The 17506-nt window shown below is 31.6% G+C and overlaps 1 protein-coding gene and 1 pseudogene across 3 annotated transcripts in view; both read left to right on the top strand.

Moving 5' to 3' along the window:
- Positions 1 to 17506, top strand: part of Fer1HCH (Ferritin 1 heavy chain homologue) — a 70668-nt gene that overhangs the window by 7908 nt on the left and 45254 nt on the right. For 2 of the 3 annotated variants that reach the window (XM_066740391.1, XM_066740389.1), the window contains 2 exons: positions 10749 to 10867; positions 12285 to 12446. In XM_066740391.1, the coding sequence (XP_066596488.1) occupies positions 10790 to 10867; positions 12285 to 12446 (240 nt within the window). In that variant the 5' untranslated portion in view covers positions 10749 to 10789. Of the gene's footprint in view, positions 1 to 10748; positions 10868 to 12284; positions 12453 to 17506 lie in introns of all 3 variants that reach the window. The other variant, XM_066740390.1, reaches the window with a different exon arrangement.
- LOC136781554 (uncharacterized) lies at positions 1943 to 3465 on the top strand (annotated as a pseudogene).

Below are 17506 nucleotides of genomic sequence, written 5' to 3'. Positions count from 1 at the left end.
TGCTACTACGAGTTTCGCGTTAAAATAAGTTACGGTGGTGTTTATTTGGTTATCTTCTGTGAAAATGAGTGAGAAAGTGTACAAAAAAGGGTCGAGAGGGTCCTCTGCCCGTGTTAGTCGGAGTAGAATCACAAATAGGAAGCCGCCCAACCGTCATAGCTTCGAAGGCAACACTGAAGATATTTCGAGACTGGCGAAAAAAATTAGATCTTCGACAGCAGAAAATGATATTGAAGTGGATGCTGCATTTGGCTATCGTATCATCAATTTTCTTGCTGCCCGGGCCATTCCACGTCAAAAACGGACAGATTTCGGAGTACAGCACCGATTTTCCTTTTAAAAATATATATTAATATATAAGAAAATACAAGACTTTTGGCGCTAGTTAGAGTCAAAAATTTTTTTTCGTTCCGGAGATACGAGCTGTCAAGGTTTGCACTTTTGATGTTATAGGTAAAAACACGTAATCTTTGAAAATTTATATATCCTAAACGAATAAAGATAGAAGACTCTGGCTGGAACGAGAGTACTCAGGAAGAATAATATTTTATTAGAAAAATATTAAAAAAAATAGTTTTTTATAATTGGTTAAAATTATTAACAATTAAAATAAACATTTGAATTAACAAATGTGTTGTCATGCTCTGACAATTATAGAAAAATATCAGGAATGTTCCTTAGAATGTCCTCTACGAAGAAAAAAATTAAAACGCGTATGTTCTCTTGGTGTTCATAGTGAAAAGAAATATTTTATCACGACGCGCACGGCCAGAAGCGTCGTTCGAGCGGCGTAAACCGGTGAGGCGCATGCGTAACTGAGCGCGACTAGTCTCTACATGTCGGAATCCATCAATCTATGAATAATGCGAGTTAATAACATGTTTTAATTGTTTCTTTATGTTTTTATAACTATAGCATTAAAATAATTTCAACGAGATTTTTTTGAAAAGCGAAAATAGTTAAAGGAACTAGAAATTATCGTGCATTTTTAACGATAGATTCAACAACACAATTACAAATAAAGCTTTTCCTCAATCAGATAATTATACAATTGTACAAGTTTGTTAAATATTTTCAGTACAGCAGTTTCATATTCATAATATTTTCTTCTGCCATATTTTATTAAAATATGTAAATATAGATTAGTATATAATTTGTATATTCAATGCCATGTACAAATGCCTTATTTCTTATTATTTTGTAAATAAATGACTACTACTTATAAAGCAGAATAATAATAGATATATCGTTAATTTATAATAGTTATAAAAACATAAAGAAACAATTAAAACATGTTATTAACTCGCATTATTCATAGATTGATGGATTCCGACATGTAGAGACTAGTCGCGCTCAGTTACGCATGCGCCTCACCGGTTTACGCCGCTCGAACGACGCTTCTGGCCGTGCGCGTCGTGATAAAATATTTCTTTTCACTATGAACACCAAGAGAACATACGCGTTTTAATTTTTTTCTTCGTAGAGGACATTCCAAGGAACATTCCTGATATTTTTTTATAATTGTCAGAGCATGACAACACATTTGTTAATTCAAATGTTTATTTTAATTGTTAATAGTTTTAACCAATTAAAACAAACTATTTTTTTTTTATATTTTTCTAATAAAGTATGATTCTTTCTGAGTATACTCGTTCCAGCCAGAGTCTTCTATCTTTATTCGTTTAGGAGATATAAATTTTCAAAGATTACGTGTTTTTACCAAAAACAGCAAAAGTGCAAACTTTGACAGCTCGTATCTCCGGAACGAAACAAGATTTTTGACTCTAACTAGCGCCAAAAGTCTTGTATTTTCTTATATATTAACATATATTTTTAAAAGAAAAATCGGTGTTGTACTCCGAAATCTGTCCGTTTTGACGTGGCATGGCCCTGCTGTTTTTAGCACGTTGTCGCAAATTCTGGTCTGTAAAAAATGCAGTGGTAATGTGACTTTTTTGGAGTCGTGTAAACGCCGCGTGGCCTGGGATTCAAACTTGTTATGGTCCGTGAAAAGTGCGGGAATACAACTTTTGACAGTTCTCCCTTGATTAATGATCATGCTTAGATGTAAATCGACGGCTTATTTTGGCTATGAGACTTATTGGGTATGGGAAATCAAGGAATAAGTAAATTTTGCGCCTTTATGTGCCTCCCAAAACCGGTCTATCAAAAGTCGTATGATGAAGTCGTGCAAAGTGTAGCTGTAGCAACAGACGCTGTAAAATCAAAACTCTTGCGGAAAGCTGTCGAAGAGGAAAAGAAAATTTCTGTTGAAGAAGGTCAGCTTGAGGGACTAACCGTATCAGGAGACGGTTCATGGAGAAAGCGTGGCTTTTCTTCTCTCTATGGCTTCGCAAGTTTGGTTGGTTTGTTTACAGGAAAAGTTATAGACATTTGTGTGAAATCAAAGTATTGCAAAGAGTGTGAATTTTGGAATAAAAAGGACACTACTGAGTATGAAGAATGGTACAAGTTACACGAACCATACTGTAGTGCAAATCATATTGGATGTGCAGGAAAAATGGAGCCTGGCGCAGTCGTGCAAGTGTTTTCACGTTCCGAGTCCACGTATAACGTTCGATACGCCTATTACATCGGAGATGGTGTGACAGTAAAACATTTGAAAGTATTCAGGATGCCAAGCCGTATGGTGAATTTGCTGTTACCAAGAAAGAGTGTATTGGGCATGTACAAAAAAGGCTTGGGACGAGATTATGTAATTTAAAAAAAGACGTTAAAAATCTTGATGGTCGAGGCAAGCTGACTGGAAAATTGATCGATGAATTAAGTGTGTATTATGGTCTTGCTATACGTCGAAATACAGATTCAGTGGAGAATATGCGTAACGAGATTTATGCTACTTTATATCATAAGATATCTTCAGATGAAAAGCCTCAACATGACAAGTGTCCAGAAGGACAAGATTCTTGGTGTTCTTGGCAAAGAGTTAAAGCTATGCATACTCTCGATATATATATATTCACAAAACAGCCATGCCAATGCAAGTTTTCGATGCCGTTCAAAAAATTAATGAAGATTTGACAAGAGACGATCTGCTTTCCCGTTGCTTAGGAGGTTTCACTCAAAATGCTAACGAAAGCCTCAATGCCGTCGTTTGGACTATTGCGCCAACATCAGTTTCCAGCGGTAAAGCAGTGGTTGATATCGCCACTGATATTGCTGCTATATTATATAACGATGGTTTTCGAGGTCTTTTAAATTTCATGAACACACTTCAGCTGAGGATTAGTTCGGAATTACACAATTTTGTCATGGAAACCGATGAACGTCGATTAAAAGCAGCAAACCGCTCGGCAACGAAACATCGAACAAGCGTTCGGAAAGACCTTACGTCGCTCAGAAACGAAGCGGAAGAGAAGAATGAATGCTTGGAAGGACAGTTATATGGTGCTGGGATAGCAGAGTAAAGGTGAAATAATTGCAAAACCGATATTTTAAATAATTCATATAGTAAATACGTTTTGATACTTTAAATGCGTTTTTCTCAAAATTATATTTTTCAAAATTGCATACACTGCAACTCGTTCAATTTTTGTCGAATTTATCTGAAATTTTAACTGTCACTTCTTAGACAAATTATCTAAGGAAGTACACACGCTTTTTAAGATTAATAAATAATTAAACTTTTTATTAACGATTTAAAGTCGATTTTTAATGAAAAAATAAAAAAAAAAGTTCAAACAGTCGCCTATTTTCGAATTTTCGGTAAAAATGAATAATCGTGTGTACTTTTTTACTCTAGGTGCTGTTCGGAGAATAATATAGTGCACGCAGATTCGCTCCTCGGAAAAAACACATGTTCCGTTTACCGTTTGTTAAGACGCCATTTTGTATAAAAATTTAAAATAAAAATTGCTTTAATATACCTCAAAACACGTATAATGAAGACTAAAAATTTTATTTTAATCCATTGAATAGTTTTCAAGGAAAAAATTCATTTTTCAATGCGCCTGGGTAGTGTAACCCCTTAACAGACTACAGTTCTTTTGCAAAAGATTTATTTTCATAAAAATACAGACTCTTCTATTTATTTCATAAAATCAGGAATGCTAGATTATTATGTATTAATAACTTATTCATACTAATTATCTGAAAGATCATATACCAAATTTAGACAATTTTTTTGGAGACGATTCAGTAATTTATTATTACTCTGATTAGAGAAGTGTGGATAAATATTTGGTTTGTATATTCTTTTATATTATCATTGAATATTAAATAACAATTTGCAAATATTCATCTACATTTCTCTAATCGTAGTAATAAGAATGTTTTATTGTCTTCTGGAAAATTGTTCGAATGTAGGATATAACCTTTTGGACAGCTGTTATCCATTTCGGTTGAAAGAAATGAAAAAATAAAACATGAATTATGTTAATGATTTCAATGCATCAAAGTATAGCATATATAATTTTCAAATACTTTAACAATTTCTATCAATTAATATACTCCTGATACTAATTGATGCACATTAATGTTGAATGTAAACTGCTCATTACACGGAGAGAATATTACAGTACAATTTAGTGAAAAACACAATCATTTTTACTGTATTTTAAAGTATGGTTGACATAAGTCTGCATTACAGTACATTTTAAAGTGTACACGGTAAAAACTCGAAACCAAGAATATCTATTGTGTATATCACTGATTTTTGCAAGAACGCATGGGAAATTTTATTGTGGTCCCAACAGTAAAAGTTTTGCAAGAAAACATGGGAAATTTTACTCTGGTACCAACAGTAAAAGCTATAGTAAGAATTAATACTTGAATTTGTACTGTGTTAGCACTGCAAATCTTAAAAACGAAAGATATGCCCCCCACCATTAACACATTTTTCACTGACATGAAAGGCTCTATTATATCACAGTAGCATATATATATATATATATATATATATATATATATATATATTTTTGTAGTTGATTTATAAGTGTATATATATATAAAGTCACAACTTACCTTCTGACCGAACTATACAATTTTTCCTTGTGTAAAAACCACATACCTTGACGGGATTCGAAGCTAGGATCCTGTGATTACTAGTCCAGCGTTTAACCCACTCGGCTACTTGAATCTTAATAACGTGTAGGCTTAGAATTGAATTTTCATTAAGCTCCACGTAAAAGCGGGCAGATTACCGATTTTGTTGAAAATAAAATATGTTAAAATATAAGCAAAATACAAGAGTTTTGGCACAAGTTAAAGCGAAAATTCCTTTTTTATTCCGGGCATACAGGCGGTCAAATTTTATATTTTTACTGTTTCTAGTAAAACACATAATATTTGAAAATTCATATTTCCTAAACAAATTAAGATAGAAGGCTCCCGCTTAAACTAAAATACTTAGAAATATTAATATTTTATTAGAAAAATATAAAAAAAAATAATTTGTTATAAATTTTTAATACCGTTAATAAATGTAATAAACATTTAAATTAACAAATGTTATGTCCTAGTCTGAAAATTATAAAAAATAAAAAACAGAAATGTTCCTTGAGATGTCCTCTACAGATAAAAAAATTATAATGTATATACTGTCTTATAGTGTTTATAATAAAAAAGAAAACGATTTTATCACGATGCGATCTGCCGAAGCTTCTGACCGTGCGCGTCCTGACAAAATAATTTTTTTTTTCACTATAAACACCAAGAGAGTATATACAATATCATTTTTTTTATCTTTAAATAGCATCCTAAGGAAAATTCCTGATTTTTTTTTATAATTGTCAGAGTATGACAACACATTTGTTAATTTAAATTTTTATTAAAATTGCTAATGGTGTTACAAATTCATAGCAACCTATTTTACTTATATTTTTCTAATAAAATATGAATCTTCCTAATTATTTTGGTTTCAGCCAGAATCTTCAATCTTAATTTGTTTAGAAGACATGGTTTTTAAATATTGTGCTTTTGCCAAAAACATCAAAAATGCCAACTTTAACAGCTCGCATCCCGGAAAAGCAACATTTTCTTCACTCTAACTTGCGCCAAAAATCTTATATTTCCTTATCTTTTAACATTTCATTTTGAAAAAAAAAAAAAAAAGAAAGGATCGGTGCTGTACTCCGAAATCTGATCGCTTTGACTTGAAATGGCCCAAAAGCAGCACGCTTATCCGTGTTAAAAATTTTAGGTGTGTAAAAAATATTTTGGGTTCGATACCAAATTTATTGAAAGATATACATTAAAAGTTTCACACTATAAAGAAACATAAACTTTAATATTTTCAAAAATGACACACTTATGTGATAAAAAGTGTGTAATTTCTTCAAATGGTGTAAACCTATAATATGTGTGTCGTTCAATACATTTCATCTCGGAACTAAAATATTTTTACACACTTATGATTTTCAACACGGATAAGCGTGTTACTTTCGTTATATTTAGTGTGCAAAGTAACAACAACACATCTAATTATAAAATACACATTAATGTGTATAGAATAACGGATTATATTCTGTCACATAACACACTTAGAGTTCACAGTGTAATGATTGTAACGTAGAATTTTGAAATTATGTCACAGGACGATTTTAGTCATATCCTATTGGGGTCAAGATATACATATTGAGAATAGTACATTTATTATTTAATTTGACGAATTTTTACTTTAATAAACAGTAAAAATTACTTTTAACTTTTTACTGTGTTAAAAAGGACTATTTTGCCTGTACACTTGAGTAAACATTGAAATGCAAACATTACTTATCGATTGGGTTTACTGCAAAATTTATGAACTTGATTTTTTCGAAGAAATTATACTAGAAATTACTGTGCGACATTGTAAGTGCTACCGAAATTAAAGCATTTTACATCGGAATGCAGGGTTATGTCAACAGTACTGTGGCTCCACCGTAAAATGTACTGTAATATTCTCTCCGTTATAGCAATATTGTGAATATAAATCTGAGATTATCCAGTTGGTTCTATCCTCCGTGATGAAAAAAGGACTGTTTTATATTAATTTAATCTGACAAAGAAACTCCACAAAGTACCACAAAACTTATTCCATTCTCTATTGTAAAATAGAATATTATACTTATCTAATAATTGTTTATTCCTTTTGTAACATGACTAATCGAATTTATTTATGGATTTTCAAAATTAACACTATTCTAATCATAAATTAACCTCACTGTATCAGGTGCACACACTACACAGAACGCGACAGAATGTCAGATGAAAATTTGAGACAATACTAAATATAACCTTATTAATACTCATTAATAGTAACATAGCGAGGAAAATTGTCGAAGTGAAACATGCGTTGGCAACGCAGGAGAAGAAATATTACGTCAAAGCGACTAACTTCAGGGCGGAGATATTCGCCGAGGATTGAAGGAGAAGGAGAAGAATCGTAATATTTCGGTATACATAGAGACAACACACAGACTATAAGATCTCTGGATTGCGCGAGCCGTTTTTTTAATGTTCGAGGTCTGATTTGAAAGCTCTTTGAGAAGCTTCTTAAGAAAAACTATGGTTAAATCATGCCAATGCATAGTTCACAAAAGATATGTCGATTTAAATATTAGAACACCCAAACTTGCTGTATAAGTTACACGGTAGCGCTCGACGATGTATACATAAATGTACTTGCCGTCTAGATGCTACCGTGTCTCTTGATAATCATTTGTGGCTAATATGACAGTCCTGCTGCTGTAAATTTATTTAATTTATTATTTAATAAATATGATATTGTGTGAAAAAGTTAAAAATAATAGCAATACATTCATATTTTAAACACATAAAATAACTTCAATATGGCTGCCTAGAACAACTATTACTTCCAAGAGATAGTGGTAATAAGTGTGAAAAAAAAGCGTTATGGTAAAATTCTGTATTAAAAGAGAAGAAATTACATCTGAGTTACATGGACGCGTAATATCTGGTAGAGTTGTTATATTTTTATATCATTAGCTTCTCGTCCGCCCGATTTGTAGACAGAAAAACTTGCTTTTTTTGCGCCTTTAATTTGTTGGAAACAATATCAGATGATACAATGAATGCCAAAAGAGACACAACGATACAAAGAGTTACTATTTATAGGTATATGTAATGCGAAGTTGTAAAATTGGTGGATTGCGCTCGAGCTGATACAAATTTTACGTGAGAATAATCGAAGCGATTGTGCGAGGGTGTGGGTTAGTATAATACTTTTCACCAGGGCTTTCTGCGCAGGGCTAAATGCATAAATGCTCTGGCAGCCTAAACGTTTCAATAATGTTATCCTTTTTCACCGAAATTTGATCTAATCGACGTAACATATTTAACGGACAATTTGTCGAGGTTTGTATAAGGTGGCAAAAAATAGTGGCACTCGGCTTAGCAGGCTAAATATTAAGCGATATGCGGGAGCGACCGTTAACTCATGTGCATTTCACTGGCCGAAGGTAATGTCGTTCGCCTCGGTTGACGATATTATTGCCTCTCGTTTGGTTTCGTCGTACGAGGCCGAATTTCGGTCAATCAGAAGCGCGTACCGAGTTCCGCTCTAGTTTTACTTGGACGTAGCTGAAAAGTCCGCGCTAGCTCTAACGCTTTTACGAAAATCATGTTAGGGGAGATGTGATGCGATCACCGCGACCAGGCGAGTAAGCGTATACGGTTACCACGGTGGACGGGGGGGGGGGGGGGGGTATGGTTCTACATTCTCGTCCCTCTCTCATCCCCAATAAGTCAGCAGGAAGGAAGGATTTCATTTTCCACTGGCCATCGGCGCAATCGAGCTGATTCTACGATGAGTCGGTTTGACCCGAATGGTATCCGGTAGAGAGAATGAAACGCGCGGTATGCATGCATTGAAACGCATTATAATTCATGCATCCCTACAATCTACGCACTTTTGCATTCGCAAGCTCAAGGTGGGCGGATCGTTTAACAATATTTACCTGTGTCACGATGAGCGCCATTGGCTCTGAGATCACTGCACGTATAGTAAGCATTGCATTACTGCCGGCCAGTGTACGCAATGACGGATATAATGATATATGACGCACTCTGTGCATGAGCGCGCGACTGAAACTTTATCTCTCCTACGAGTACTTCGTCGGAAGTAACGATTCGACTTTCTAGCACATGGCACTCGTAGGCTACGCCATAAATGTCGATAACCTACACGCTAATTCCTTGTTCATCCACCTATAATTATAAATGCAACGAGAACAACTCTTAAATGCCCGAAGCAAAAGGTACTTTCAATTATACATTTGAAATGTTTTAGAGAGCTCCTACAAGAATATACTATGACATATAGGATTTTCTTTCATGAATTTAACGTGATCCTTCCTTCATTCATGCCTCCATACACGCAAATCTCTTATGAAAATATTCATTGATAAAAATTGCTTGCCACCTGAATCAATTTTCACATCTTTTTTGTGGACTTGTGTAGATATGCAGATAGTCTGTATAGTGTTCCAATTCAATCTATATTATCAGGAATTACACGTATTTGCATCTTTTCCATTTGGCTCTCCTTATTTTTGCCCTAAAGACTATATTATACTGATTCATTCGAAACAAAAAGTTCAAAAAGTCTCTCTAAAACTTTTACTTATACATTTTCTCTTTAGAACTTTGCTCTCCGAGAGTAGATAGGGTAACGAATGAATCTTGTATACAATAAACAATCTATAAAATATTTTCTTTTTATGTCTGCTTCATTAGTCACATCGTTAGACTTTCAGCATTATGATTAACACTAGATTTACGGACTGAGCCAATTTGACTCATTGAAAGGTATTTCAAAATCATAATTTATATGTAAAAAATGTTTTCAATAAATAATCTTTCATTTAATTTAAAGTAGAACTAATTTCTATTTATAAAATTTTGATTTTCCTGTATTATTTAAATTATCTCACTTTGGTAAAAATAGGTCTAATCAACGTCCGTAAATCTAACGTTAATAGGACATTTTAAGAGTTGAAAGTAATATAAGCCACTTTAGGTTTCTATGTTTACCGATAACAATTTTCCAGCCAGTGAATAATTTTTCGTTATAATAGTGAACAAAATGCTTCGTACCAATAAATATTGTTCACAGTTATAATGAAAAATTCCTAATTGGCTGAAAAATTGTTCTCGATGTAATCTTCCTGAAGAAATAAAGAGCGATAGAAAACTCGGTAGAATTTCACTAATCTTTTAAAACCAAGTTTACATGTACAATCTCTTAGCAATTGATTTTTATCGTTTATTCTAGCAGCTTCCATGAATAGATTTTAACTGCGTAAATCATTTTATACGATCTTCTGTGTGTATCTTTCAAAAATATTTCATTTCTTCAAAATAAGTTTAATCACCATCTATATAAATCTATAGTTAAACTTTGAGTTTTCCTAATTGTTTTGCACTTAATACCAATAATGCTAAATTATTAGTCATTCAAAGATTTACATTATTACTGTTCGATGTTTGAAAACACTGGACTGCCTGCACTATACTGACCATCTTGTTTGTATAATGATAAGAAACTGATAAACTCTACGTGATCGTATTCACGAAGTCATTATTTGTATAATTCCAAAGTCCTCTGTTAATATCTGATCATAAATTTCTTTGTGTTATATTGCTATCTCATATATATATAAATGAAACTATCTTTTTCTATAATAAAGTAATTTTCTGTAATACTTTACAGTTAATGATTTTAATAAGTTATTTTAAAGCTATGATATTAATAAACGATTGATTGATTTAAAAATTGGTTTTTCAAGGTACACTGAAGCCAACGGACATACCGTCAGCATGGATCGATATGGTTGACCCCTGCATAAAAGCATTAGAGTCGCAAGTGAAAAATGAAATAGAAGCTGCAATGACTTATCTGGCTATGGTACGTAAGAATAATATAAGACTTTTATTTATATCCATTTTTTTGTTTAATAGTATACCCAATGCAATTCAATTTACGTAATTTATCATTTACATTGCGAAAACTTGTTTCTTGTGTACGTGTGCTAACTTCATTTCATATGATTTCCTACAGTACTGAAGTATCACGTTTGGCAAATATGCACAAGAATCAGTCTACCATATAAAGAGTAAATTAGGAGGAATGCACCAAATTTTGCAAATGTATTGCATAAATAGGAATTGAGATTAATGCACGCCAGTTCGGAAATACTACAGCAGAGCTCGGAAATTTTTTCACTTTTTACCTGACTAAGACTATATTCAGTAATATCAAATCTCTATTAGCGACTATAGTAAAGAACTAAAAAGTACGAAAATTTCCGAGCTGTGCTGCTTTAAAAAGAAGGCCCGATTTTAACAAGAAAATATACAATTTGTTAATATAGCAAAAATTTTCCGAGTTGCGTAACATGTTTTGGCCAAGAATCTATATTAATTTGACTACCGCTTAGTAAATATTATTTCTATGAAGAAGATTTATAAGACTTTTGTGGGTATAATAATAATGATAATAAAGCTTAGTAACTTTCTCACACGTTGTTAATATTTTTCAAGTTTATAAAAATCGTTTTAGGTTTAAATCCGTTAGATCGATAGCCCACAAAAATAATTATGCATTTAGAAAAAAATGTATTATGAAATGAAACATAATTGGCTGAATTACGTTAAGAAGATTAAATTCGGCGAAATAAATGTACTGATTTGCGCTTTAACAATAAAAATAGTTTAGTTAAAAAAGATTTCGTTGACTCAGCTGAGAGAATAATTTAGCAAATTTGTAATTTCAATTAATAAATATGTTTTAAAATGTTTGAGATAATAAAGTTATAGGATTTGATATTGATTGGTAAATGCATGGTTAATTAAAATACACCACCTCCTCTTTTTAACCTAATTGCACGTAATTTTAGTCCAATATACAGGGTATCCTATTTTAACCCCTCTATTCAAATATTCCGAGAAACAAAATTACTCGCTGCACACACAATTGTCCAATTCTAATCCTTTTTTTAGTTAACGATATTAATTGATTTATTTTCCGAATTTATATCAACTCAATCCTTTAGGTTGCGGAGATATTTATTAAATTCACAAGAGAAATTATTTGCTTATATTCAATCTTTTCTTATAATGTTCATTACTTTCAAATGTTTGTCTCTATCCGACTTATTTCTTGTAATAATCTTTCTCAGCAGAATTTTTTATTTTGTAGGTTTTATGTAACTCATTGTTATTTGAAAATTAGAAACTTACGCAATTCGTAATATTTTTCTACTTACTCAAATAGAATTTCTTAATGTTTAATCCTCTGTTTATTCTTTTATATTGTTCAACAGGGCGCACATTTTGCTCGTGATTCTGTGAATAGACCTGGATTTAGCAAATTCTTCATTGAAAGCGCTAGTGAAGAGAGAGAGCATGCGATTAAGATAATTGAGTATCTGCTGATGCGTGGACAGCTGGTTAGCGACGTTAGCAAGCTACTGAAGTTTCCATTGGTACGTGTTAATTTTCAATTTTTTACTATATTAAATATTAAAATACCTCAGAATTAAGGTCAACATTATAAGATAGATTTAAGGATAGCACTCTGTATGTAAATAGTATTAAAATATATTTTTTGATGATATTTTTATAACTCATTTCTCAAGGTCGTATGTGTAAGGTAAGCGATTTGATTACTGGATATATTCATTTTAAAAGTCTATAATAATTGCACATTTTCTAATAATTGAATAATTCGTTGAGAGAGATAGCAAGAACGTTTGTATTTCTATCAGTAAGCAACGAGGATTCAATAGGAGTGCTCTAACCAAAAAGTTTCATTATGAATTTATCGTCAGTTTACACGGTGCGCTGTGCGAAAGATAAGATTTTGATAAGTCGCGTTACATGTGAAGAGGAAGAAATTGACTGATGAATTATATATAGAGAAAATAAAAATGCTGTGGGATGAGAATAAATCGTCGGAGGCTAAATATCCAATAATTATTATTTATCGGTACACTAACTATCATAGTTTATGAAACAACTGTTTTCTGGAAATCACACAATTCAGAAAGGTTTAATTATTTTCTTTTTTGTTGTTTTGCATTTTTAATGATTTTAAATATCCATTTATTTACGTTATTTTCACGCTTAGTGGTATCTGTAGTTTAAAAAAAAAAGTCAGAAATTTCCAATAAAATATGTTACTTATCTTTTGACAATAACCACATATTGTTTGCCCTACATATTTTAATTTTTCCTTGGCCTATGTGGTCGTATCAAGGAACACGGCAGTGTTTCGACGGTGGTACATATATACATCGCTGAGCGCTACTGTATACCATAAACAGCAAATTTGGCCGTCCAAATTTTAAAATCGATTTATCTTCATAAACGATGCATTGCAATGATTTACGTAAACCTTTCCTTAACCCGTTTCGGCCGAGAATGCCACTCATTGTGCACTGGTCTTTCACCGCTCACTACTAACGCTACAAGCGCGTTAGAAAAAATTGAGAGGGTCATGTTTTTTTAAAGTTAGAAAACTCCCCTTTTCTACGGTGCATCCAAAATTGCTAAAAAATATTGTTAATTATGAACAAACGTCGATTAAACACCAAAAAACATGATTTTTCCACTCTTTTTTTTTTTAAGTTGTTTTTTCAATGACTGTCCCTTTAGCAATCGACTTGAAACCTTTTTAACCGACGAAATAAATGTCTGAAGTTAAGGAATGCATTATTTAACAATTAATTTTTCGCTTCGACATTTTCAAAATGGCGCCTACACCGCAAAAATTTTGCCAATATAATTATGAAGTTTTTCCTCGTAAACAAAGAACTTGTTAGTAGAGTGTTAAGAGGAAAAAGTTCTTGAAATCTTTTAAAAAATGTCTGAATTTTTTCAACGGGTTTCGATTAATTTTTTCTTTCGCAAATGACAAAATATTTGCAAAACCGAAAAATTGCTCAAATCGCCTCAAAAAAATTCTTATGTATTCCCGCGTAAAAAATTCAGTCTTAGAAAGAACTTGATGGTGATTTGAACGATATTTGTAAGATCTTTGAAAGATCTTACATTCGTATTTCATGAAGTCTTGCTTATGTCGATTAACAAGACAAATTGTAAGCTCTTTCCAAGATCTTTCAAAGATCTTCGAAAGAGCTTACAAATACAAAAATGGCGTTTTGGATTTTCAAAGATGACTTCAAAGATGTTTTCCAAGACGGTTTCAAGATAATTTCCAAGATAGCTTCCAAGACGGTTTCAAAGATGTTTCAACAACTTTTTGGTAAAATTTGTAATTGGTAACCCGAGTAGACAGCGAATATAGAGTATTCGATTCAATTGTCGATACTATAGATGCATTTTAAAAAATGCAAAATATGGATTATAATCAATTTATTTATTTTAATATATTACCTATTATAATTACAGACTAACAGTTATCAATTAATTTTACAGCATGACAATTTTTTTCCGAAATGGGACTCGAACCTGGAACCGATGTCAGTCTCACGTGCAACGGTCCTACGTTTGGTCCACTCGGCTAAATTTCGATTTCTATCGATAATTATTTTCGCATGTATAGAAACAATGGACAAATGTATCGTATATTTTAAGTTAAATAAGTGAAGTTATGTACAACAGGTTTTAGGTTAGCCGAGTGGACCAAACGTAGGACCGTTGCACGTGAGACTGACATCGGTTCCAGGTTCGAGTCCCATTGCGGACAAAAATTTTCATGCTGTAAACTTAATTGATAACTGTTAGTCTCTAATTATAATAGGTAATATATTAAAATAAATAAATAAATTCATTGATTATAATCCATTTTTTGCATTTTTTAAAATGCATCTATAGTATCGACAATTAAATCGAATACTCTATATTCGCTGTCTACTCGGGTTAACAATTACAAATTTTACCAAAAAGTTGTTGAAACTATCTTTGAAACCGTCTTGGAAAAAATGTTTGAAAGTATCTTTTGAAATCATCTTTGAAGTCATCTTTGAAAATCCAAAACGCCATTTTTGTATTTGTAAGCTCTTTCTAAGATCTTTGAAAGATCTTCGAAAGAGCTTACAATTTGTCTTGTTAATCGACATAAGTAAGACTTCATGACATACGAATGTATGATCTTTCAAAGATCTTACAAATATCGTTCAAATCACCATCAAGATCTTTCTAACGGCCGTATTCATAGTCGGTCCTTAAGGAGCTCCTTAGATTAAGGACGCCTTATTCACTAGGCAAGGAATGAGCCAATCACAATGGGAATAGCGATGACTCTTTCATTGTGATTGGTTGATTGTTTTATGCTACAGTCTGCTCAATATTACTTTAGTATACTTTAATTGCATATATATATGATTTTTTGCTTCCTTATCTTAAGGAAGGTCTTAGGCTTCCTTGAGGATGAGATTCCTTTACTTATAACTTTTTATGCCGTATGGTTGGCTGCATTGGTATATAGGCATAATTTGCTATAGTATATTACTTTTATACAGTGTGTGTCATAGCTGACAGCTGTCAAATGGTGCGGTTAACCTTTTTTTTCGAATCGTAAACGAGAATAATATTTTCGGAAAACGATTGCAGAAAAGAAGAAAGGATTTTAGTAAATAACAGAGAAAGAAAAATATATCAGATGAGTAATAATTAATATCAAAACATAAAAATTATTGTATATTTTTAAGGAAATATACTTTGTGATTATTTTATTTTTGTTACAGGTGAAATTCTGTTCCTGATGAGTTTCAATTATGGAAAAAAGTACTTATAGATCAATAAATGAAAAAGCATTAAATTATAAAGCATTTCTATGTAATCCAGTCATTTCAATAATTGTTTCATAATGTTATAACAGTGAATGTGTAAGCGATTGATGTATATACAATCAAGTTTTATTGTAAATTAGTAATGATGTACAATAATGTTTTGATTGCTACTTTTATAAATGAAAACTAGTTCAATTAACCTATTATTTATATTTCTTCCCTCATTCCAAATTCTATATACACATAGTACGTAATTGCATATTCTCATATTAGTCATATATTCTTTAAATTACTAACAAAATTATTACAATTTTATATTTGTAGGGCATATCGGTTTGTTGCAATGATTTTTATTATTCGATCAATGTAAAACAAGTTGCATAGGGTTTCTGTTAATGTTTTATTGATCCACCACATCCTTCCACATCTTGTGTGACATTTATTTGGCTCCGTTGCACTATTTTCTTCTAGTCTATAACATATAACATTAATTTTCTAATCATTTATACATACACACAGATCTGATAATACTGCTGATCTGCAATTATTTTTGTAATAGTTGAAATGATTGTTAAACCATTATCTTGTTTAATTTGTAAAATGGACATTTGAATGATACTATTAAAATTTGGCATCTTTTCTGCGAGATATGTTCTCATAATACTTGTGAAAATAAAGTTCTTTAAAAGGTATTTGTATACTGCTGAGTTCATCTTGTTTTCAGCTTCAAATAGTTTTCCCACTACACGCATAGATATCCATTTTGAATATAGAATACTTATTTCATTACATCTGTTATGATGTTGTTAGGATTGATAGAAAGACATAACAATTCTTTGAAAATGATATAATATATATCTAGTAAAAAGATAAATTAAGATTTTAGAAAAAATGAATTTCACAAACAAATAGGAGTAACAAAATATGTATCATATATTGAGGATGGATATCCAAATGTGAAGTTGGATAATTATTTGAAGCTAAAAACAAGAAGCATTCAGCAGTACATTTAAATGTATTGGAGAACAACATCCTCTCAAATGTAAAGAGAAGATATCCTATGGAAGAGATGCCAAACATTATAAGCACAATAATTCAAGTGCCCATTTTTCAAATTTAACAGAACAATGGTTTACCAATCATCTTAATATTTAAAAAATCAGTTAGTTAATAGAATAGCCATATCCAAGTGTATTTAAAAATAGCACAAAAATATTGGTATATGTTGAAAACTTGAAAAAGGGATTAACAAGGAAAATAAATGTCATACAAGATGTGGAAAGATGTGGTGGATCAAAAAGACATTTGCAGAAACCCTTTGCAATTTGTCTTACATTGATCGAATAATAAAGTCATTACAACAAACAGTTATGCTCTACAAATATAAAATTATGGTAATTTTATTAGTAAATTAAAGAATATATGACTAATATGAGAATATGTAATTACGTACTATGTGTATATAGAATTTGGATTAAGGAAAGAAATATAAATAATAGGTTAATTGAACTAGTTTTAATTTATAAAAGTAGCAAACAAAACATTATCGTACATCATTACTAATTTACAATAAAACTTGATTGTATATACACCAATCGCTTACACATTCACTGTTATAACATTATGTCTAAATTATTAAAATGACTGGGCTACACAGAAATGCTTTATAATTTAATGCTTTTTCATTTATTGATCTATAAGTACTTTTTTCCTTCATTGAAACTCATCAGAAACAGGATTTCACCTGTAACAAAAATAAAATAATCAAAAAGTATATTTCCTTAAAAATT

Source organism: Prorops nasuta, unplaced genomic scaffold, assembly GCF_024137725.1.
Source record: "Prorops nasuta isolate Cenicafe-Biocafe unplaced genomic scaffold, Cenicafe_Pnas_1.2 PNAS00023, whole genome shotgun sequence".
Lineage (NCBI taxonomy): Eukaryota > Metazoa > Arthropoda > Insecta > Hymenoptera > Bethylidae > Prorops > Prorops nasuta.
Note: the sequence above shows the minus strand (reverse complement) of the source record. Positions and strands in the feature narration are given on the sequence as shown.